At 44.2% G+C, this 25,165-nt stretch overlaps 1 protein-coding gene across 1 annotated transcript in view; it reads right to left on the bottom strand.

Annotated features, from left to right (window-relative positions):
• LOC123482632 (DNA polymerase delta catalytic subunit-like) overlaps positions 1-25,088 on the bottom strand; it is a 36,071-nt gene extending 10,983 nt beyond the window's left edge. The window contains 26 exon segments of the mRNA XM_045211020.1: positions 2,994-3,046; positions 3,122-3,235; positions 3,428-3,560; positions 3,677-3,779; positions 3,992-4,144; positions 5,209-5,384; positions 5,889-6,026; positions 6,148-6,243; positions 8,461-8,608; positions 12,204-12,317; positions 12,562-12,678; positions 13,073-13,161; positions 13,266-13,436; positions 13,438-13,458; positions 13,584-13,694; positions 14,243-14,383; positions 16,914-17,018; positions 17,131-17,297; positions 17,919-18,048; positions 18,151-18,265; positions 19,104-19,272; positions 21,495-21,620; positions 22,627-22,767; positions 23,057-23,170; positions 23,501-23,686; positions 24,988-25,088. Coding sequence (XP_045066955.1) covers positions 2,994-3,046; positions 3,122-3,235; positions 3,428-3,560; positions 3,677-3,779; positions 3,992-4,144; positions 5,209-5,384; positions 5,889-6,026; positions 6,148-6,243; positions 8,461-8,608; positions 12,204-12,317; positions 12,562-12,678; positions 13,073-13,161; positions 13,266-13,436; positions 13,438-13,458; positions 13,584-13,694; positions 14,243-14,383; positions 16,914-17,018; positions 17,131-17,297; positions 17,919-18,048; positions 18,151-18,265; positions 19,104-19,272; positions 21,495-21,620; positions 22,627-22,767; positions 23,057-23,170; positions 23,501-23,681 — 3,126 coding nt within the window. The 5' untranslated portion in view covers positions 23,682-23,686; positions 24,988-25,088.
• Positions 25,089-25,165: the final 77 nt, after the last annotated feature.

The following is a 25,165-nucleotide window of genomic DNA, read 5'->3' as shown; positions in this document are numbered from 1 at the left end:
AATACCTTGACTTTGTTGTCCTTAAGCCATTTTGCCACAACTTTGGAAGTATGCTTGGGGTCATTGTCCATTTGGAAGACCCATTTGCGACCAAGCATTAACTTCCTGACTGATGTCTTGAGATGTTGCAACAATATATCCACATCATTTTCCTTCCTCATGATACCATCTACATTGCCTTGCAAAAGTATTACATTTACATTTACATTTTAGTCATTTAGCAGACGCTCTTATCCAGAGCGACTTACAGTTAGTGAATACATATTTTTTTTTTATACTGGCCCCCCGTGGGAATCGAACCCACAACCCTGGCGTTGCAAACGCCATGCTCTATCAACTGAGCTACATCCCTGCCGGCCATTCCCTCCCCTACCCTGGACGACGCTGGGCCAATTGTGCGCCGCCCATGAGTCTCCCGGTCGCGGCCGGCTGCGACAGAGCCTGGATTCGAACCAGCCTGGATTCATCCCCCTTGGCGTTTTTCCTATTTTGTTGCATTACAACCTGTAATTTAAATAGATTTTTATTTGGATTTCATGTAATGGACATACACAAAATAGTCCAAATTGGTAAATTGAAATGAAAAAAATAACTTGTTTCAAGAAATTCAAAAAAATTCACGGAAAAGTGGTGCCTGCATATGTATTCACCCCCTTTGCTATGAAGCCCCTAAATAAGATCTGGTGCAACCAATTACCTTCAGAAGTCACATAATTAGTTAGATTGCACACAGGTGGACTTTATTTAAGTGTCACATGATCTCAGTATATATACACACACGTGTTCTGAAGGGCCCCAGAGTCTGCAACACCACTAAGCAAGGGGCACCACCAAGCAAGCGGCACCATGAAAACCAAGGAGCTCTCCAAACAGGTCAGGGACAAAGTTGAGAAGTACAGATCAGTGTTGGGTTATAAAAAAATATCCAAAACTATGAACATCCCACAGAGCACTATTAAATCCATTATTAAAAAATTGAAAGAATATGGCACCACAACAAACCTGCCAAGAGAGGCCGCCCACCAAAACTCACAGACCAGGCAAGGAGGGCATTAATCAGAGGCAACAAAGAGACCAAAGATAACCCTGAAGGAGCTGCAAAGCTCCACAGCGGAGATTGGAGTATCTGTCCATAGGACCACTTTAAGCCGTACACTCCACAGAGCTGGGCTTTACAGAAGAGTGGCCAGAAAAAGCCATTGCTTAAAGAAAAAAAATAAGCAAATATGTTTGGTGTTCGCCAAAAGGCATGTGGGAGACTCCCCAAACATATGGAAGAAGGTACTCTGGTCAGATGAGACTAAAATTGAGCTTTTTGGCCATCAAGGAAAACGCTATGTCTGGCGCAAACCCAACACCTCTCATCACCCCGAGAACACCATCCCCACAGTGAAGCATGGTGGTGGCAGCATCATGCTGTGTTGATGTTTTTCCATCGGCAGGGACAGGGAAACTGGTCAGAATTGAAGGAATGATGGATGGCGCTAAATACAGGGAAATTCTTGAGGGAAACCTGTTTCAGTCTTCCAGAGATTTGAGACTGGGACATAGATTCACCTTCCAGCAGGACAATGACCCTAAGCATGCTGCTAAAGCAACACTTGAGTGGTTTAAGGGGAAACATTTAAACGTCTTGGAATGGCCTAGACAAAGCCCAGACCTCAATCCAATGGTGAATCTGTGGTATGACTTAAAGATTGCTGTACACCAGCAGAACCCATCCAACTTGAAGGAGCTGGAGCAGTTTTGCCTTGAAGAATGGGCAAAAATCCCAGTGGCTAGCTGTGCCAAGCTTATAGAGACATACCCCAAGAGACATGCAGCTCTATTTGCTGCAAAAGGTGGCTCTACAAAGTTTTGACTCTGGGGGGGTGAATAGTTGTCAGTTTTTTTGTCTTATTTCTTGTTTGTTTCACAAGAAAAAATATTTTGCATCTTGAAAGTGGTAGGCAAGTTGTGTCATTCAAATTATACAACCCCCCCCAAAATCCATGTTAATTCCAGGTTGTAAGGCAACAAAATAGGAAAACTGCCAAGGGGGGGTGAATACTTTCGCAAGCCACTGTATTTTGTGAAGTGCACCAGTCCCTCCTGCAGCAAAGCACCCCCACAGCATGATGCTGCCACCCCCGTGCTTCACGGTTGGAATGGTGTTCTTCGGCTTGCAAGCGACCCCCTTTTTCCTCCAAACATAACAATGGTCATTATTGCCAAACAGTTCTATTTTTGTTGTCAGACCAGAGGATATTTCTCCAAAAAGTACGATCTTTGTATGTGCAGTTGCAAATACAAGGTCCTTTGCTGCTGTTCTGGGATTGATATGCACTTTTCGCACTAAAGTACGTTCATCTCTAGGAGACAGAACGCATCTCCTTCCTCAGCGGTATGACGGCTGCGTGGTCCCATGGTGTTTATACTGGCGTACTATTGTTTGTACAGATGAACGTGGTACCTTCAGGCATTTGGAAATTGCTCAAGGATGAACCAGACTTGTGGAGGTCTACAATTCTTTTTCTGATGTCTTGACTAATTTATTTTGATTTTCCCATGATGTCAAGCAAAGAGGCACTGAGTTTGAAGGTAGGCCTTGAAACACATCCACAGGTACACCTCCCATTGACTCAAATTATGTCAATTAGCCTATCAGAAGCTTCTAAAGCCATGACATCATTTTCTGGAATTTTCCAAGCTGTTTAAAGGCACAGTCAACTTAGTGTATGTCAACTTCTGACGCACTAGAATTGTGATACAGTGAATTATAAGTGAAATAATCTGTCTGTAAACAATTGTTGGAAAAATTACTTGTGTCATGCACAAAGTAGATGTCCTAACCGACTTGCCAAAACTATAGTTTGTTGACAAGAAATTTGTGGAGTGGTTGAAAAACGAGTTTTAATGACTCCAACCTAAGTGTATGTAAACTTCCGACTTCAATTGTATTAGTGTCTAATGAACAGGACACAGATTAACAGTACAGGGTTGATATATTGTACCTCTTTCTGGTACAGCTCCGACTCCTTCTTCTTACAAAAATCACACACAGCCGCTGTGGGGAGGACAGCAGAGATTAGAAATCACACACACACACAAACATACAGTACATTATTACACTCTCTCTCACCATCGTTCTTCAGCACTGCTCTGCAGCCAATACAGGTGCTCCTCTTGGTGGCGAAGGCCATGAGCCCCCCCACCCTGGAGGTCAACACTGTCTTACAGCGAGTGTGATCCCCCTCTGAAACACACAAACACATCAAATCAAGTTTATTTGTGCAATTAGTCTAATAATAGCAGCAGTCATGGTGTGTTTGTAGTGTGAATGTGTGTGTGGGTGTGTATTTGTGCATATGTTTGGGTGTGTGAGTGAGAGTGACGAGAGAAAGGAAGAGACTGTGTGTGTGTGTGTGTGTGAGGCATACTGACTCACTCAGTAAGACGCTCTCTGCTTTGCTCTCTCCCAGGATTGGCTCAAAGATCCGGAGCAGTGGCTTGGAGAGCTGTTGTTCCAGGTAGTACTGGGTGTCAATGGGAATGTTGTTCTCCAACACATAGATTGGGTCCTACACACACAATATTCATTATTTGTGTGAATGTTAATTAATGTATACCTTTACAAGGCACACCAACAATCACATTCATATTTACAATAGCCTCCACACACACACAAAGTTCTAACCTCAGACTTCATGTATGCTGCTACTCCTTTGGCAGCTTTGATAATGACATAGGGAACTCTGTCTCCCAGTTGCGGGGCGCTACCCGCGTCTCTCTTCTTCATCCTGCAGAGGTGAGGGGTCAGAGGTTATCAACTGGTAACAATGATAGAACGATCCTTTATAAAGGAACAACTTTTATTTGGATGGGCTTTCAGAAACCGTTCCATTCCAGCCATTACAATGATACTGTCCACCCCATTTCTCCCTGCACCAGCCTCCAATGTTCCACCTCTCTCTCTCCGCCTCTGTGCCTCTCTCCATCTCTCCCTCCTTACCTCTCGGCCAGCTCTACATGCGCCTGTTTCCCAGCGTACTCCTGGGCTGTACGGGTCAGCTCCTTGGTGATAACCAGCTGGCTGATGTCGATGCGGTTACACAGCAGGTCAGAGATTACCTCTTTGGCGTGGGCCACCGCACCCTGGGGATCCCTGGGTAGAGAGAGCAGGAGGGAGGGAAGGAGGGAGGATGGAGGGAAGGAGGGAGGGTAGAGAGACGTTACAGACCTACTGAACAGGACAACAACTCTGTAACTGACCTACTGAACAGGACCCAGGACAGGTAGACGGTACCAGTCTATGAGAATGTTCTATGTTCTGCAATAGGTAGTAGGTACCGGTCTATGAGAATGTTCTATGTTCTGCAATAGGAGGTAGGTACCGGTCTATAGCTAGGTTTCCATCCAATTTGCGACAGATTTTCATGAGAATATTCTAAAATCGGCACATATTAATATAAGTCTGTGCGTGATGAAATAGTGCACATAAAAATAACTTTTGCAGTTTAATTCCCATTTAAAGAATGAAAAATTAAAGTTAAATGGGTTTCCATCGCATTTTCAACTCTGATGGTTTTGTCACAAAAACGGTTGTGTTTTATAGAAAATGTGCCTACTCCACTCAGGTATTGGCAGGTGCGCTCTAGCCAGCAGCTGGCAGATACAGTGCTGGTATAAACCTACATGATGAGATTATGGATAACAGCAATATTTGTATTATTTGTCAAACGGCAGCTAAGCGTCGATCATCATGTCACCAGAATAAGACCCTTGATATTTAGTGAAAAGGAGCATCAAGCTCATCACCTTGTGAAGTTCATCATAACTTATTTCATCTGTAGCCTAATAAACTGCATGCTTTCCTGAGTCGTAGTGTGAGGACCACACAACATGTCATCGTGTGACTTCAAGTTTACTTCGATATGATGGTTATTATACCAATATTAGCACATAAATGCGTTTCCACCGCAATTTATTGCGTAATAAATTTTGCGGACACAAAAAGATCCCACCGTGTCGAACGAACAAATTGTCTGTCGGCATTTATAAAATTGTACCGGCATTTCCTGTTTCCCTCAGCCCGGTAGTGACTTTTTTGTGCGTCAGGTAATACATCCGCATGAAATGGTTGGATGGAAACCTGGTTTATGAGAATGTTCTATGTTCTGCAGTAGGTGGTACCTACCTGTCTATCAGAATGTTCTAGGTGGTACCTACCTGTCTATCAGAATGGTCTGCAGGCAGGTGTTGATCAGATTGGCCACCAGGGTGCAGTTGTCTCGGCGGACTGTCTCGATACCCTTGCAGTCCATCTTGTCGTGAGTGTCAGCGCTGGAGGAGAAGTAGAGGCCTGCGTAGCGCTTTTTGTTGATCAACAGGTAGGGGTAGTACACCTGAAGTGAGGAGAGAGAGGAGGGAGGGAGAGGAGAGGGAGATAAAGGAGTTTAACTTGTTTTTATTTGACCATGGAAGGAGCTCATAGTAACCTTGAGTCACGTCCCATGGGGAGAGGAGAGAGTATGGATGTTAGTTATTTGACCATCCAAGAGAGGAATCACATAGCTTTATTGCAGACTAAACAAAAGACAAAGTAGTACAATGTAGCTTGGTCTAGCACTAGACCTGGGTGGTGTTCATTTAGGAACACTGTTGTTGCAAAATAAAACAATTACAATCAGTTTTTCTAATTGGTCAACTCCAGGTAGTATCCATATAATTACATATTAGAATTTAGTAGTTTAATAGGATCTATGTGGTAGTACCTTGCTGTTTCACAGTTTACCACCAGGAGTTAGGGTTTTCAGACAATAGAGTTTCACTCCGTTTTAAAATGTTTCCTACCAACTGAACATGACCCAGGGCTATTAGCAACAGCGTTTTAAATGGTGAACTGGTACCTTCTCAAACTCCAGTTTGATGGGAGGGGTGAAGTGGGAGGAGACCCACTCTGCCGCCTCCCTCCCAACCTCCATGGCCCTGCTCACAGTGTCCACTCCTAGTTTGACCATGACGGAGTCCGTGTCCCCGTAGATGACCTAACACACACACACAATCAAGGAGAGTTGTAAGTAAGTAGAACAACTAAAAGGGATGAAGGTCCCAAAAGAAAGGAGAGGTTAGGATGGTGGAACGACTGCCCTCGCTCTTCTCTCTCACCTTGGCATCAGCTTGGTAACCGTTGGAGATGGTGTACTTGGATTCAACCAGCTGTTTGGTCTGCTCAATCATCTGTCTGCCAAACCCAGTGACACTCTGGAAACACAGGGAGAGGTTACTAACATTGGTGACACTCTGGAAACACAGGGAGAGGTTACTAACATTGGTATTTCCAAGACAATGCAACAGTTTTTTTGTTTTGTTTTTATCTCAATATCAAATCATTTATTGGTAACAATTATGTACCTTACTGTGATTGTTATAAAAAAAATGTTCTAAAAAGAAACAAAAATAGCTTCTAAGTCAAGAGTAATGTCTCAAGCAAGAATTTTGCTAGGACTGTCTGGGTGTGGTCTGAGTAGGGAGGGGGTAAAATGGAATCTAGCTGTTATTGGCAGAGAGGTTTGGAACTCTCTTTCTTATTGCTCTATTAACTCATTTACTGTCACCAGGCAGGCTAAAACGCCATCCAACCAAAACAGGCTGAAATTTCAGCCAGTCTTTTCGAACCACTCTTGCACTAAAAGGGTATTATCATTTTCACAGTATTATTCTAACCTCAGTTTGGAAATATTTTTAAAACACAAAAAAATTCACATTTTTGACTGCACTGGGCCATTAAGACATGTCTCGAGACATCTCCAGACATCTTAATTTATACAGTGGGGAAAAAAAGTATTTAGTCAGCCACCAATTGTACAAGTTCTCTCACTTAAAAAGATGAGGCCTGTAATTTTCATCATAGGTACACGTCAACTATGACAGACAAAATGAGAAAAAGAAATCCAGAAAATCACATTGTAGGATTTTTAATGAATTTATTTGCAAATTATGGTGGAAAATAAGTATTTGGTCAATAACAAAAGTTTCTCAATACTTTGTTATATACCCTTTGTTGGCAATGACACAGGTCAAACGTTTTCTGTAAGTCTTCACAAGGTTTTCACACACTGTGGCTGGTATTTTGGCCCATTCCTCCATGCAGATCTCCTCTAGAGCAGTGATGTTTTGGGGCTGTCGCTGGGCAACACAGACTTTCAACTCCCTCCAAATATTTTCTATGGGGTTGAGATCTGGAGACTGGCTAGGCCACTCCAGGACCTTGAAATGCTTCTTACGAAGCCACTCCTTCGTTGCCCGGGCGGTGTGTTTGGGATCATTGTCATGCTGAAAGACCCAGCCACGTTTCATCTTCAATGCCCTTGCTGATAGGAGGTTTTCACTCAAAATCTCACGATACATGGCCCCATTCATTCTTTCCTTTACACGGATCAGTCGTCCTGGTCCCTTTGCAGAAAAACAGCCCCAAAGCATGATGTTTCCACCCCCATGCTTCACAGTAGGTATGGTGTTCTTTGGATGCAACTCAGCATTCTTTGTCCTCCAAACACGACGAGTTGAGTTTTTACCAAAAAGTTCTATTTTGGTTTCATCTGACCATATGACATTCTCCCAATCCTCTTCTGGATCATCCAAATGCACTCTAGCAAACTTCAGACGGGCCTGGACATGTACTGGCTTAAGCAGGGGGACACGTCTGGCAATGCAGGATTTGAGTCCCTGGCGCGTAGTGTGTTACTGATGGTAGGCTTTGTTACTTTGGTCCCAGCTCTCTGCAGGTCATTCACTAGGTCCCCCCGTGTGGTTCTGGGATTTTTGCTCACCGTTCTTGTGATCATTTTGACCCCACGGGGTGAGATCTTGCGTGGAGCCCCAGATCGAGGGGAGATTATCAGTGGTCTTGTATGTCTTCCATTTCCTAATAATTGCTCCCACAGTTGATTTCTTCAAACCAAGCTGCTTACCTATTGCAGATTCAGTCTTCCCAGCCTGGCGCAGGTCTACAATTTTGTTTCTGGTGTCCTTTGACAGCTCTTTGGTCTTGGCCATAGTGGAGTTTGGAGTGTGACTGTTTGAGGTTGTGGACAGGTGTCTTTTATACTGATAACAAGTTCAAACAGGTGCCATTAATACAGGTAACGAGTGGAGGACAGAGGAGCCTCTTAAAGAAGAAGTTACAGGTCTGTGAGAGCCAGAAATCTTGCTTGTTTGTAGGTGACCAAATACTTATTTTCCACCATAATTTGCAAATAAATTCATTAAAAAATCCTACAATGTGATTTTCTGGGGAAAAAAATCTCAATTTGTCCGTCATAGTTGACGTGTACCTATGATGAAAATTACAGGCCTCTCTCATCTTTTTAAGTGGGAGAACTTGCACAATTGGTGGCTGACAGCTCCACTGGCCTGGGGTCCTGGTCCCAGTTTCCACTTTGAGCCACTGAGCTTGAGTAAACTGGGCAGGGTGCTCACCTGTGAGATCTCAAGGCAGGGCAGTTTGCCCACCTGAGCCCCTGTAAAGCCATAGACGGAGTTGGCGCTGATTTTGAGAGCGAGCTGTCGGCCGTCAAGGACCTGTTTCTTGAAAGGATCCGTTTCCTTTTTCAGCTCCGCTTTGGCCCTGAAGACATCGAAAGAGGGTCAGAAATAATAACAACAACTTTAATTTGTTAAGCACTGTTCATACACTGTTTGGGTAAGGTCTACATTGACTGACTTTTGTCCAGGATGAGCAGATGGAGTGGCTCATACACAACTCAGCTTTGGTCATTTGACGGCACAAGAGTTTAATCATCTTTCAATGAGTCAAATTACTAAGAACCTAGGTTAAGAGCACACTTACAGTGGGGAGAACAAGTATTTGATACACTGCCGATTTTGCAGGTTTTCCTACTTACAAAGCATGTAGAGGTCTGTAATTTTTATCATACAGTGAGGGAAAAAACATATTTGATCCCCTGCTGATTTTGTATGTTTGCCCACTGACAAAGACATGATCAGTCTATAATTTTAATGGTAGGTTTATTTGAACAGTGAGAGACAGAACAACAACAAAAAAATCCAGAAAAACGCATGTCAAAAATGTTATGAATTGATTTGCATTTTAATGAGGGAAATAAGTATTTGACCCCTCTGCAAAACATGACTTAGTACTTGGTGGCAAAACCCTTGTTGGTAATCACAGAGGTCAGACGTTTCTTGTAGTTGGCCACCAGGTTTGCACACATCTCAGGAGGGATTTTGTTCCACTCCTCTTTGCAGATCTTCTCCAAGTCATTAAGGTTTCAAGGCTGACATTTGGCAACTCGAACCTTCAGCTCCCTCCACAGATTTTCTATGGGATTAAGGTCTGGAGACTGGCTAGGCCACTCTAGGACCTTAATGTGCTTCTTCTTGAGCCACTCCTTTGTTGCCTTGGCCGTGTGTTTTGGGTCATTGTCATGCTGGAATACCCATCCACAACCCATTTTCAATGCCCTGGCTGAGGGAAGGAGGTTCTTACCCAATATTTGACGGTACATGGCCCTGTCCATCGTCCCTTTGATGCGGTGAAGTTGTCCTGTCCCCTTAGCAGAAAAACACCCCCAAAGCATAATGTTTCCACCTCCATGTTTGACGGTGGGGATGGTGTTCTTGGGGTCATAGGCAGCATTCCTCCTCGTCCAAACACGGCGAGTTGAGTAGATGCCAAAGAGCTCGATTTTGGTCTCATCTGACCACAACACTTTCACCCAGTTCTCCTCTGAATCATTCAGATGTTCATTGGCAAACTTCAGACGGCCCTGTATATGTGCTATCTTGAGCAGGGGGACCTTGTGGGTGCTGCAGGATTTCAGTCCTTCACGGCGTAGTGTGTTACCAATTGTTTTCTTGGTGACTATGGTCCCAGCTGCTTTGAGATCATTGACAAGATCCTCCCGTGTAGTTCTGGGCTGATTCCTCTCCGTTCTCATGATCATTGCAACTCCACGAGGTGAGATCTTGCATGGAGCCCCAGGCCGAGGGAGATTGACAGTTATTTTGTGTTCCTTCCATTTGCGAATAATCGCACCAACTGTTGTCACCTTCTCACCAAGCTGCTTGGCGATGGTCTTATAGCCCATTCCAGCCTTGTGTAGGTCTACAATCTTGTCCCTGACATCATTGGAGAGCTCTTTGGTCTTGGCCATGGTGGAGAGTTTGGAATCTGATTGATTGATTGCTTCTGTGGACAGGTGTCTTTTATACAGGTAACAAACTGAGATTAGGAGCACTCCCTTTAAGAGTGTACTCCTAATCTCAGCTCGTTACCTGTATAAAAGACATCTGAGAGCCAGAAATCTTTCTGATTGAGAGGGTGTCAAATACTTATTTCCCTCATTAAAATGCAAATAAATGTATAACATTTTTGACATGCGTTTTTCTGGATTTTTTTGTTGTTATTCTGTCTCTCACTGTTTAAATAAACCTACCATTAAAATTATAGACTGATCATTTCTTTGTCAGTGGGCAAACTTACAAAATCAGCAGGGGATCAAATACTTTTTTCCCTCACTGTAAGTACACTTCAACTGTGAGAGACGGAATCTAAAACAAAAATCCAGAAAATCACATTGTATGATTTTTAAGTAATTCATTTGCATTTTATTGCATGACATAAGTATTTGATCACCTACCAACCAGTAAGAATTCCGGCTCTCAAAGACCTGTTAGTTTTTCTTTAAGAAGCCCTCCTGTTCTCCACTCATTACCTGTATTAACTGCACCTGTTTGAACTCGTTACCTGTATAAAAGACACCTCCACACACTTAATCAAACAGACTCCAACCTCTCCACAATGGCCAAGACCAGAGAGCTGTGTAAGGACATCAGGGATAGAATTGTAGACCTGCACAAGGCTGGGATGGGCTACAGGACAATAGGCAAGCAGCTTGGTGAGAAGGCAACAACTGTTGGCGCAATTATTAGAAAATGGAAGAAGTTCAAGATGACGGTCAATCACCCTCGGTCTGGGGCTCCATGCAAGATCTCACCTCGTGGGGCATCAATGATCATGAGGAAGGTGAGGGATCAGCCCAGAACTACACGGCAGGACCTGGTCAATGACCTGAAGAAAGCTGGGACCACAGTCTCAAAGAAAACCATTAGTAATACACTACGCCGTCATGGATAAAAATCCTGCAGCGCACGCAAGGTCCCCCTGCTCAAGCCAGCGCATGTCCAGGCCCGTCTGAAGTTTGCCAATGACCATCTGGATGATCCAGAGGAGGAATGGGAGAAGGTCATGTGGTCTGATGAGACAAAAATAGAGCTTTTTGGTCTAAACTCCACTCGCTGTGTTTGGAGGAAGAAGAAGGATGAGTACAACCCCAAGAACACCATCCCAACCGTGAAGCATGGAGGTGGAAACATCATTCTTTGGGGATGCTTTTCTGCAAAGGGGACAGGACGACTGCACCGTATTGAGGGGAGGATGGATGGGGCCATGTATCACGAGATCTTGGCCAACAACTGGGTCTTCCAGCATGACAGCGACCCGAAACACACAGCCAGGGCAACTAAGGAGTGGCTCCGTAAGAAGCATCTCAAGGTCCTGGAGTGGCCTAGCCAGTCTCCAGACCTGAACCCAATAGAACATCTTTGGAGGGAGCTGAAAGTCCGTATTGCCCAGCGACAGCCCCGTTAAACTTTTAGATTCCGTCTCTCACAGTTGAAGTGTACCTATGATAAAAATTACAGACCTCTACATGCTTTGTAAGTAGGAAAACCTGCAAATTCGGCAGTGTATCAAATACTTGTTCTCCCCACTGTAAATGTCAGAATTATACAAGAACCACCTGTCTTCCCCAAGCTATCTTTTCGCCATTATATTTATTTAACCTTTATTTAAGCAGGGAGTCCCATTGAGACCAAAGTGTATTTTGCAAGGGAGCCCTGCATCACAAGAGCAGCACACAATTACACATTAAGTTCCAAACACAAATAGTTCAATCAAGACAGGAGCACAGGAAACAGAAATAGTTCAAAAAAGACAGGAGCACAGGAAACAGAAATAGTTCAAATCAAGACAGGAAACACAACACAAAAAATAACTATAAGAGGAATAGTTTGCTATAGACAGTGTTCATATACTCTATGGCAGGTCAGGAATCAGTGCGACTGATCCTAGATCAGATTAAGAAACCTAAGAGATGTGCATTGGGCCTCGTTTCAGCAGACTCAGGGTCAGTGCTTACTTCTTCCTGGCAGAGAGCAGGTCCTCCAGGATATCAGGCAGAAGTCCCTTCCTCACCGAGCTCTTAACAAACATGTCACCTGTGGGAGTCTTGATGAAGTCCTCTGGAGTCAGACTAAGGAGACAAAACACCCATGTCACTTACAAATCAACCTGGGTCAACTTTGGTCAAATACAGCCCAGAAACAACCAATTAAGGATGCAGTCAAAGAAATGGCTGAGGTTTTCAGAGCTACGTTGCAGACCCCTGCCATAGCTAGATTAGGGTTGGAATTAAAACCTACTGGAGGGTGTCTTTCCAGGAACAGGGTTGGAGAGCCCTGATTAGAGAAACCACACAAAAAGAGTGACTATCTCACCCCAGCTTCTCTGCTGAGCCCTTCTGGAGCAGGGTGGTGTAGCAGAGGTTGTGGGCCATCATGATGGAGGGATACAGGGAGGAGAAATCCAGGGTGGCGATGGGAACGCTGTAGTATCTGGAGAAAGCAGAGAGAGAGAGAGAGCAATAGCAAGAGTAAGTTCACGTTCATGTTTATACCCACATAGCGGTCATAGATACTACAATACATAAAGGGACCAGAATGGAAATAAGTAATTGACTTTACTGTTATCCCTGACAAGTTTTAACATGTATGTACTGTGTCTGTCTAACTGTCAAATAAAAATCTATCAACATTAGATTACATTAATACACAAACAATTAAACATTCAAGCTAAAATCACAAGTAGGCCAGAATACTCCCTAAAACACAGAGCTGTGTTACTCACCCTGTCTCAATGACTAACTCCAGTAGTCTTCAGAGCAGTGTTACTCACCCTTTCTCTGGCTCAATGACTAACTCCAGTAGTCTTCAGAGCAGTGTTACTCACCCTTTCTCTGGCTCAATGACTGTAGCTCCAGTGTAGTCTTCACCTCCCTCAGGCTTCACCACTGGCATGACCAGCCCCTGTTTCATTGCCTAACACACACAGACAGACCACATCATTTTCTAGGTTCCAAACATTTAGGTGAGAACGTGCGTTCTAGGAATATGTATTGAGAAAAAGTGTGTGTGTGTGTCACCTGCCGCAGTAGCTGGGACACCACTTTGATCTGCTGGCCTCTGGAGAGCAGGTAGGTGAGGGGAACCCCGGTGACTCTGGCCATCTCCATGTAGTTGATCACACACATCAGCTTCTGCAGCAGACGCAGGGGCAGGTAGGCGTCTTTGAGACAGTACACTGCCAGGCGCCTCACGGGTCTGCTCATTACCATTCTGGGATAGAAGGAAGACAGAAGGAAAGAGAGGAAACATCAATGAGATGCTATCAGTATCTGGGGGAAAGTCAGGGTACAAATAGGCCTCCACAAGAAAGAAAGAAAGAATGAAAAGAGATGTACCTGCAGATCTGTGATGATAGAATGCTGAACATCCTCCTTCTGTTCTTGCAGGAAGTGGAAGCTGACGGCGTTGAGTGTGTACGAGCGCAGTTTGTAGTCCCTCAGCAGCACCTGAAGGACCCACATGGACAGGTCCAGAGTCAGTCAGACGGAACACTCTGAACTATCAGTCAGAACCCTCAGAACAGTCAGTTATACAGAACAGCCAGTCAGAACAACAGAACTGTCAGTCAGAACCCTCAGAACAACAGAACAGTCAGAACAGAACCCTCAGAAGCACCCGAAGTACCCATATGGACAGATCCAGGGAACAGCGTTAGATGACTCATCTTTGTATCTGTTCCATTATGGTGTCTGCCCATAGGAATCCCCCCCAATTGACTGCTTTAAAATGGTGGAAGCCCTCAATAGCAATGTCCATGCGAAAACGTTTTTTTTTTCTCCCTCTAACTAACTATGGTCCAGGGTCAGTCATACAGAAAACTCACAAGATTGACTCCATCTTGTCTGCTACAGTTGAAAACCTCTACTCCCAGAACCTAGCTAATCTAGTAGCTGGCCAGCATGCATGCAACATATGGTTCTGGGTTCCAACACTGGATGAGTGTATGTGATCTTTTCCTATACAAAAGGTCAGAGGTCAGCGGCCGGCCAGTTACCTGGAACAGGTCAAACTGAACTCGCCCCTCCATGTTAAGGATCTTGTTCTCTCTGCGGCCCATTTGTTTGCTCTGGAAGCTGGAGTCTCTCAGGACTGACTTGATGCCCCGTACTCTGCCCAGGTAGGGGAACAGATGGACCTGGAATCAGACATATCAATCAAATGTATTTTATAAAGCCTTTTATACATTCGTTTTCACAAAGCGCTTTACAGACATCCAGCCTAAAACCCCAAACAGCAAGAGATGCAGAGGCAGAAGCACACAGACATTACTCCAGATGTCTCTTTCCTTTATTATAAAAGTGGACGGACGTGGGCAGGTAAGAGGGAGAGCGACGCTACTCCATTAGCCTTTAAAAAAGGTCATTGTTTATGAAAACAACCTTTTCATGAATTTCATTTGAGGAAGATCCAAAAGGTAACCATTATTTTGGGGCCAAATTCACAAATGCATTTCTTAGCATCAACTGTTTCTGTGTGCGAGTTGTTTTTTGTGTTGGACCAAAATCATTGCTGTTTTGGGGATATTGAGTATCTTATAACAACCCCATCTCTAGTATCTTATAACAGCCCCATCTCTAGTATCTTATAACAACCCCATCTCTAGTATCTTATAACAACCTCATCTCTAGTATCTTATAACAACCCCATCTCTAGTATCTTATAACAACCCCATCTCTAGTATCTTATAACAACCCCATCTCTAGTATCTTATAACAACCCCATCTCTAGTATCTTATAACCTCATCTCTAGTATCTTATAACAGCCTCATCTCTAGTATCTTATAACAACCCCATCTCTAGTATCTTATAATAACCCCATCTCTAGTATCTTATAACAGCCTCATCTCTAGTATCTTATAACAGCCTCATCTCTAGTATCTTATAACAGCCTCATCTCTAGTATCTTATAACAGCCTCATCTCTAGTATCTTATAACCTCATCTCTAGTATCTTATAACCTCATCTCTAGTATCTTATAACCTCATCTCTAGTATCTTATAACCTCATCTCTAGTATCTAAACAGCCCTCAGGGTAGCTGTTTAGGCCCCTTACTTTTTTCAATCTTTACTAATGACCTGCCACTGGCCTTGAGTAAATGACTCAACACTATACATGTCAGCTACTACAGCAACTGAAATTACTGCAACACTTAAAGAGCTGCAGTTAGTTTCAGAATGGGTGGCAAGGAATAAGTTAGTCCTAAATATTTAAAAAACTAAAAAGCATTGTATTTGTGACAAATCATTTACTAAACCCTAAACCTCAACTACATCCCGTAATGAATAATGTGGTAATTGAGCAAGTTGAGGAGACTAAACTGCTTGGAGTAACCCTGGATTGTAAACTGTCATGGTCAAAACATATTGATACAACAGTAGCTAAAATGGGGAGAAGTCTGTCCATATTAAAGCGCTGCTCTGCCTTCTTAACAGCACTATCAACAAGGCAGGTCCTACAGGCCCTAGTTTTGTTGCACCTGGACTACTGTTCAGTCGTGTGGTCAGGTGCCACAAAGAGGGACTAAGGACAATTACAGTTGGCTCAGAACCAGGCAGTATGGCTGGCCCTTAAAAGTACACAAAGAGCTAACAATGATATGCATGTCAATCTCTCCTGGCTCAAAGTCGAAGAGAGATTGACTTTATCACTACTTGTTTTTGGAAGAAGTGTTGACAAACTGACTGCATCGAGCTGTCTGTTTAAAATACTAGCACACAGCTCGGACACCCATGCATACCCCACAAGACATGCCACCAGAGGTCTCTTCACAGTCCCCAAGTGCAGAACAGACTATGGGAGGCGCACAGTACTACAGAGCCATGGCTACATGGAACTCTATTCCACATCAGGTAACTGATGCAAGCAGTTGAATCAGATTGAAAAAAAACAGGTAAAAATACAATTTATGGAACAGCGGGGACTGTGAAGAGACACACAAAGGTACAGACACGCTTACACATACATTGCCTTAGACCACTGAGTGGCGCAGTGGTCTAAGGCACTGCATCGCAGTGCTAACTGTGCCACTAGAGATCCTGGTTCGAATCCAGGCTCTGTCGCAGCCGGCCGCGACCGGGAGACTCATGGGCGGCACACAATTGGCCCAGCGTCGTCCAGGGTAGGGGAGGGAATGGCCGGCAGGGATGTAGCTCAGTTGATAGAGCATGGCGTTTGCAACGCCAGGGTTGTGGGTTCGATTCCCAAGGGGGGCCAGTATAAAAAAATAAGTATTCACTAACTGTAAGTCGCTCTGGATAAGAGCGTCTGCTAAATGACTAAAATGTAAATGTATTGTAATATTGTTGTATGGTGGTTTTATACATTTTGTATTGTACATTTTGTATAGTAGATATGTAGTGGTGTAATAATGTTATATGATGTGCTGTTTTATCTTTTGATTTATATGTAAGTGCTTTAATGTGTTTGGACCCCAGGAAGAGTAGCTGCTGCCTTGTCCCTAATAAATACAAATAACCTCATCTCTAGTATCTTATAACAGCCAGGTACAGCTCCAGTTGTTAGACTTACACAGGTCCACATACAACAATGCAATATACAACAAATACTGCATCAACAAACGTTGATCTGGCAGGTTAGACTTAGAACCTGAACGTTGTGAATCTAGAAGGCTCCATAGAACCATGGCCTGTCTGTCTGTACTGACCTTCAGGGTAGCTGCTCTGTTCAGCAGGTAGGGAAGGTCAAAGTTCTGGATGTTGTAGCCAGTGATGATGTCTGCATCCACTGTCCTCACAAACTCAGCCCAGCTCTGCAGAGGGAATAGAATGAGCCAATCAGGGGGAAAACTCCACTGCTACTGCAGTTGGACTTAAAGCAGCCAAGCTCAACTCCACACAGGTGTGTGTGTGTGTGTGTGTTACCTGTAGTAACTGACTCTCTTTAGTAAAGCACAGGACCTGGGAGCCCACGATGCTGGAGCAGGACTGGAGGGTGAAGACTGTGCGGATGAAGGGCTCCTTCTCTCCCTGGCGCTGCACCATGGAGGCTATCTGGATCACTGGGTCTTTCTCTGCCTCTGGGAATATCCCTGGAGGAAGACAAGAGTTGGGCCAACCTTTAGAATAGTGAATACTGTTCTGATTCTAGACTTTCAGTTACATAGAATAGTTTAAATATTCCTCATGTAATGTTAATGGGGAGCTAACATGGCGGTCATAGAATGTTCTAGTGTCATGTAAATGCATCATAATGCAGAAACATCATTGGACAAACTCTCTTAATGCATGGCTCTGTCTACAGGAGCCAGTGTACAAGCCAAAGTCAATACAGTCTCCAGTCCACACACTCACTCCTAAAATAAAATGAAGATGACAATGTTTCTTGGCATTATACATGAATATCACATGACATAATGACAGACACCAGAGTACAGCACAATCTGCGCAATAACTACAGTCAGACTGCGCAGAATCGCTGATTCTGCGCAAATCACTTTACATCACAAATAACTTGCGAACTCATTATGTAATCAAGACTAGTGCTATTAACCTCGACTTTCCCAAATTGACCTCCTCTAACACTGAATAACTCTGAGTATGTGATGGTATAGTACTTGTTTAGAACCCTGGCGCTGGTCGGTAATCACTCCCGTACACAATCATTAGACAAATACACAGTTGTAAAATACAATACAGTACAGAGCACAAACCTTTTCTTCCGGCACACTCAATGTCAAAGCTGAGAACCCTGAGAGGAGCGATCCTCTGGTACTCTCCCTCCGCTGGGTGACTGATCAGCTGGGTCCATCCCACATCAACCTCATACTGACACAGAGACACCTAGGAGAGGGTGGGATATTGTAAAGGACTGATATCTACACAGGCCTTGTATTTGGAACAGCCCCTCTGTGTGTAAAGGCACAGAGGTCTCCATTCTCTTACCTTGCCTGGGTGGTGAGTGTCAGTCTCCCCCACGTTCCTCTCCTCCCTCACCCGGTACTTCCCTTTGGGCAGCTCAATCCAGCAGCAACCCACCACATCACTGTCCACCATAAACCTAGCTCCACGGGAGACAGTGGACCTCATTTATCAACATGTGTACAAATGAAGTAGTTCATTCTCATGAAAACCCACTGCTTACTGTGTGAAGTTAGTTGAAAATACATTTCCCCCTAAAAGGTCAAAAGAATTGGGGTATATAGGTTGACACTGGAAGCCCTGAGGAAGTCATTTTGACTGCATATCAATTAGTCTGCTAAATGGCATATTATTTATTATTATTAAAAAGTTAAATATCTATTTTTAACGTCATGCTCCGCTCCTTCCTTGACTTATCCTAAGTCTATTTAATTTGTGTTATAAGCAGTTTTAGGAGGACATGTCATTTTGTTTCACGGAGCGCCAAATAGTGACCTTTTCAAATCCTCCTAGTCACATGCAGGTAAGACGTTTTGATTTCTATACAGTATTAGAAAGAGCAGATTCTGAGGTTTCCAACACACGTACCATTGTGAATTAACTCTCAAAATTTAAAAGATGAGCACTATTTCAAAGTATAACTTTTTACAAGAATAAACACTTCCATGCACTCCACACGTTCGCCTACAGTAACATAAACTAATGAAAATGCTATTGTGTTCTTTAAAATGAAATAAATGATGTATTCTAATGTTACTCAAGACCATCATAAACACAACCAAGTTATTCTTTTTTCGATAGCATATATAAAATGTATTTATTAGACTGTCAGAGTGTTGCAGTCATAGAGGCTGCTCATTGAGGTAGTAAGCGGGGTAAGCGAGGCCCGGCAGTTTAAGGAATTAACTGGGCTAAAATGGCAGAGAAAAGCAGGAACGCTTATTTTTTTTACTTTTCACACACACACACACACACACCTGATCTCAAAGTCGATGTTAGCCTCGTAGGAAGAGAAGCTCTGAATGGGGAAGGGTCCAAACTTAAAGCCCTGCTCCAGGAGCCTCTTCGCCGGGGCAATCAGACGAGGCATTGCCATGGTGATGCACAGGAAGTCCACAATCCGTTTCCCATGGTAACCATACATACCTGGAGGAGCGATGGGGCGGAAGTTATCAACTACCCTGTCAGCCTAATCAACACCATAGCACTACAAGTTTCACACACACAACTAAAAACAACAGTTAAACTTTTAACACACAGGATAATCCTCTGCATCCTTGACAAAAGTAGGTAGTTAAGGATTGATAGAACGTCTTTCCTTTGTTCATTCAACCAATTCGAACGCACTTTTCTTTACTACCCGTCCAAAAACATCCATGTTACCATTCTGAACTTTCCTTTACCTCAAATGACTATCAGAACGCACCCTAAGTGTATCCAGCAGTCAGTAGTCCAACCACTAGACTAGCCTATTGGAACGCACCTAAGTGTATACAGGAATCATTAGTGTCACCACTTGACTAGCCTATTGGAACGCACCCTAAGTGTATCCACGAGTCAGTAGTGTCACCACTAGGCTAGCCTATTGGAACGCACCCTAAGTGTATCCAGGAGTCAGTAGTGTCCCCACTAGACTAGCCTATTGGAACGCACCCTAAGTGTATCCAGGAGTCAGTAGTGTCACCACTAGACTAGCCTATTGGAACGCACCCTAAGTGTATCCAGGAGTCAGTAGTGTCACCACTAGGCTAGCCTATTGGAACGCACCCTAAGTGTATCCAGGAGTCAGTAGTGTCACCACTAGACTAGCCTATTGGAACGCACCCTAAGTGTATCCAGGAGTCAGTAGTGTCACCACTAGACTAGCCTATTGGAACGCACACTAAGTGTATCCAGGAGTCAGTAGTGTCACCACTAGACTAGCCTATTGGAACGCACCCTAAGTGTATCCAGGAGTCAGTAGTGTCCCCACTAGACTAGCCTATTGGAACGCACACTAAGTGTATCCAGGGAGTCAGTAGTGTCACCACTAGACTAGCCTATTGGAACACACCCTAAGTGTATCCAGGAGTCAGTAGTGTCCCCACTAGACTAGCCTATTGGACGCACCCCTAAGTGTATCCAGGAGTCAGTAGTGTCCCCACTAGACTAGCCTATTGGAACGCACACTAAGTGTATCCAGGAGTCAGTAGTGTCACCACTAGACTAGCCTATTGGAACGCACCCTAAGTGTATCCAGGAGTCAGTAGTGTCCCCACTAGACTAGCCTATTGAACGCACCTAAGTGTATCCAGGAGTCAGTAGTGTCACCACTAGACTAGCCTATTGGAACGCACCCTAAGTGTATCCAGGAGTCAGTAGTGTCCCCACTAGACTAGCCTATTGGAACGCACACTAAGTGTATCCAGGAGTCAGTAGTGTCACCACTAGACTAGCCTATTGGAACGCACCCTAAGTGTATCCAGGAGTCAGTAGTGTCCCCACTAGACTAGCCTATTGGAACGCACCCTAAGTGTATCCAGGAGTCAGTAGTGTCACCACTAGACTAGCCTATTGGAACGCACCCTAAGTGTATCCAGGAGTCAGTAGTGTCACCACTAGACTAGCCTATTGGAACGCACCCTAAGTGTATCCAGGAGTCAGTAGTGTCCCCACTAGACTAGCCTATTGGAACGAACCCTAAGTGTATCCAGGAGTCAGTAGTGTCACCACTAGACTAGCCTATTGGAACGCACCCTAAGTGTATCCAGGAGTCAGTAGTGTCACCACTAGACTAGCCTATTGGAACGGCACCCTAAGTGTATCCAGGAGTCAGTAGTGTCCCCACTAGACTAGCCTATTGGAACGCACCCTAAGTGTATCCAGGAGTCAGTAGTGTCCCCACTAGACTAGCCTATTGGAACGCACCCTAAGTGTATCCAGGAGTCAGTAGTGTCCCCACTAGACTAGCCTATTGGAACCGCACCCTAAGTGTATCCAGGAGTCAGTAGTGTCCCCACTAGACTAGCCTATTGGAACGCACCCTAAGTGTATCCAGGAGTCAGTAGTGTCACCACTAGACTAGCCTATTGGAACGCACCCTAAGTGTATCCAGGAGTCAGTAGTGTCACCACTAGACTAGCCTATTGGAACGCACCCTAAGTGTATCCAGGAGTCAGTAGTGTCCCCACTAGACTAGCCTATTGGAACGCACCCTAAGTGTATCCAGGAGTCAGTAGTGTCCCCACTAGACTAGCCTATTGGAACGCACCCTAAGTGTATCCAGGAGTCAGTAGTGTCCCCACTAGACTAGCCTATTGGAATGCACCCTAAGTGTATCCAGGAGTCAGTAGTGTCCCCACTAGACTAGCCATGGGCACTATACATACTTTCTTTGCGTGTGATGTCCACCGCCAGTACAGTGACTGATATGTTGTCCTTGTTGGAGCGCATGTCCTTCAGCACAGCAGAGTTGAGCTCCCTTTTGAACTCACTCAAGTGGTCACTGGTGAACCCTGAGACAGAGAGAGGAAGGGAGGGAAAAGGGATGAAGAGAAAAGGGATGAATTTTATATTTTCACTCCATTCCACCGACTCAGTGGACAATATTAAAGCCATTCTTTTCATGTCGTTTGTTGGTTGGCCATCAGATTTGGTCCTAAACGGTCCATGTCATGATGCCAAAATGTTACATTTTAGATTCTGCATTAACCGTGATCAAAAAGACATCCACAATTCCAACAGGATATGGTCTAAACAATGTAGCATTCTGCTTCTTAAAGGGACGACAACATTACTACTGTGACACCTAGAAAACACGCATTTCACACCCATACAATGCTTAGCTCACACTATGGCGACTGCTCGGCCTCCGAACGTAAGGCGCTACAGAGGGTAGTGCGTACTGCCCAGTACATTACTGGGGCCAAGCTTCCTGCCACCCAGGACCTATATACCAGGCGGTGTCAGAGGAAGGCCCAAAAAATTGTCAAAGACTCCAGCCACCCTAGTCATAGACTGTTCTCTCTGCTACCGCACGGCAAGCGGTACTGGAGCGCCAAGTCTAGGTCCAAAAGGCTCCTTAACAGCTTCTACCCCCAAGCTATAAGACTGCTGAACAATTAATCAAATGGCCACCGGAATATTTACATTGAACCCCCCCAGCTACTCGCTGTTTATTATCTATGCATAGTCACTTTACCCCTACCTACATGTACAAATTACCTTGTCTAGCCTGTACCCCCGCACATTGACGCAGTACCAGTAACCCCTGTATATAGCCTCGTTATTGTTTTGTAATTTTATTGTGTTACTTTATTTTATTTAGTAAATATTTTCTTAACTATTTCTTGAACGGCATTGTTGGTTAAGGGCTTGTAAGTAAGCATTTCACAGTAAGGTCTACACCTGTTGTATTCGGCGCATGTGAAATACACATTTGATTTGATTTGACTAATTGGTCTGATATTTAGAGTAACGTATCATTATATTATTCATTTTCAGAGAAATGGGAAAACTCACCATTGGGGGCAGGTGTGTAGAAATAGGGGGCAAAGCCGTGCACGTGGCAGCACACACTGTTCCCGCTGTCCGTCACCCCGAACATGCGGATTATTGGTACGTTCCCCTGAGACTGACCTGGCATGCCAGCCACAGCAGCCCCTGTGGAACAGACCATCACAAACAGTTTAGGTCGGTGTCATGCCTCGCACTCCTGCCTTTATACATGACATACAAATGGCCTTTAAAAGTCTATAGCAGTGAGCAGGTCGTTAATCTGCGTTGGATTGAATCCCAGCCTAAATATGCTTAAACTAAAACGATCATGTTGATCCCATGGACCGTCAGGCATTGCCTTCATAGAACCACCTATGATCTTGAGAGTGGCTACATTTCTCCAGCGTCATCCCTGAGCTTTATCGCAACAGATGTTGACTGTGACATAGCTTACCTAAATAGTAGTCGAGGTCGATCTGTTGGAAGACCAGGGTGTCAGAGTCCGGGTTAAGAGGGGCGGCCTGCGGCCGACGCCATCGGGGGTTGAGGTCTGCTGAGAACAGCTCACCTGCAACCGGGTCAGGGTCCACATGCAGAAGACAAGAGATTGGTCAGTCAGTGTGATGTTAAAGAGGCAGATTGGTGAAAAATGAATGAAACTCTCCACCAGTGTCAAAAGGTAGCCTGGGTACCAGTTTGTTTGATCATTCCACTCCTTGTCATGCTAAACATGTAGTGGGCCTACATGGAGTGGAATGTTAGTTAAAAACAGGTTCTGCATTTCAGGCTAGTCAAATGGCAGAAATCCTAAACATTTCAGTCTTTCCTGACAATAGAAATCTCCGGTAAGCCTAAAACCACCTGGCACAATGCACAGAAACATGCGCTCTCCTCTCACCAACAGGGATGACATCATGCCCTGCCTGTCCTTCCCTCTCCTCCATATCGGCTTCTTCAAACAGGGCGAGTTCCTCCTCGAAGATTGACGGGCTGTCTTCCCAATCGCCACCAGTTTTACCCCGCTTGGACTGGGATGCCCCGCCCATTGGTGGGCCGCCATTCCTCCTTTTAGCATCCATATGTCCTACAGGAGACACCAATGGACCAAAGAGTAGTACTTTACATACCTTGTCAGCATTTGTATCAGTCATGTGTGAATGTTGCTGTTTATATGTTTGCACACACACACACACACACACACATATCTTATCTGACTTGCCACAACTGAAGTTCCTTCTGGAAAATTAAAGTAATTCTATTGTATTCTATTTAATCAAATAGGCTACAGCTGGTAGAGCATCGCGGTTGCGGGTTTGATTCCCGCTACTGTCATCCATACAAAAAACATGTGTGGACACACTACTGTACTATAAGTCACTTTGGATAAAAACGTCAGTTAAATGGCATGTATATTATATAGCCAGGACTATTGCAGCATTCTGATTGATATAATTCACTGTCATCTCGCCAATGTGATTATAGCTGATGTAGCTATGGTGAGCTTTCTGGCGCAGAGTGTCTGCCTGGGCATCACTCAGGTGGACAGTGAAGGTTGTTGTGTTCGCTAGCTAGCTAGCTACCCTCAGAATTCAATTCAATATTTAGGCCACTGCATTTCAATGCCCAGTGATTCTTGAAATGCCTCATGAGTTTAGTAGAACGGCCTTACCCCACCATAACCCAAAATATAAGGTTGTTACAATGTCTTTGTAAACAATGTAGCTATAGCTTCAAAATATGTTTAAAATTAGATATAATTCTGATCTCATGTAGATTGTCACTTGTTACATTCATAGCTCCATCTATGAAGTTGAGTGTAACGTTACCTAGCTAGCTAACTAGCTACAGTAGCTCCCTAATTTTAAGAAGTTAGTTACATTTATCCAGCCCTGGCTATTCCTGTGAACTAACTATAGCAAACCAAGTGGCAGGGCTGCAGTTTGGCTGAAAGACGAATGAAGGATTGTGCCTTTAACAGCTAACTTAACTAGCTAAAATAACCAAATCCAAATATCACTTTCTAACTTCCTAAGTAGCTATCTGTTGGTGAAGTTGAAACACTGGTAACTACTGGTCACATTTGTAAGACGAGCAGGTATCATTTGTAGTTAGCTATCAGTATTAATAATGAATAGTTACATGTCGCCGTTTACGTGTTTTTCTGCTGCAACGTGAACTTCTCAACGTTGTTGACCAACAACAGCAACACGCTTGCAAGCAAGTTAGCTCTAGCTAACAAACTAGCCCTATTTCAATTGTAAATAGCTAGCTACGAAGAAACAAATGAGTATACTAGTTAATTATCATCCGCATGTATTTGGCAAACGGACACATGTAACATAGCTAGCTAGTTCTAGCTACTTAGCAATAAAATGTTGTAGCTACCTTTGTTCAATTAGGTGACTTCGATCAGATTCAATTTGCCAACAACTCCCGCCACTTGTGCGTTCAACTCCTGAACTTTCACCGCGGGAAAGCGCAGAGGATTTCCGTTTTCCCGGTAAAATTACGTTTCCACAGCGCAGATGGTGATTGGTCAAAAGAGCGGAAACCGTGTCTGTAC

Source organism: Coregonus clupeaformis, chromosome 35 (assembly GCF_020615455.1).
Source record: "Coregonus clupeaformis isolate EN_2021a chromosome 35, ASM2061545v1, whole genome shotgun sequence".
Classification (NCBI taxonomy): Eukaryota; Metazoa; Chordata; class Actinopteri; order Salmoniformes; family Salmonidae; genus Coregonus; species Coregonus clupeaformis.
This window is presented reverse-complemented; position numbering and strand designations above follow the sequence as displayed.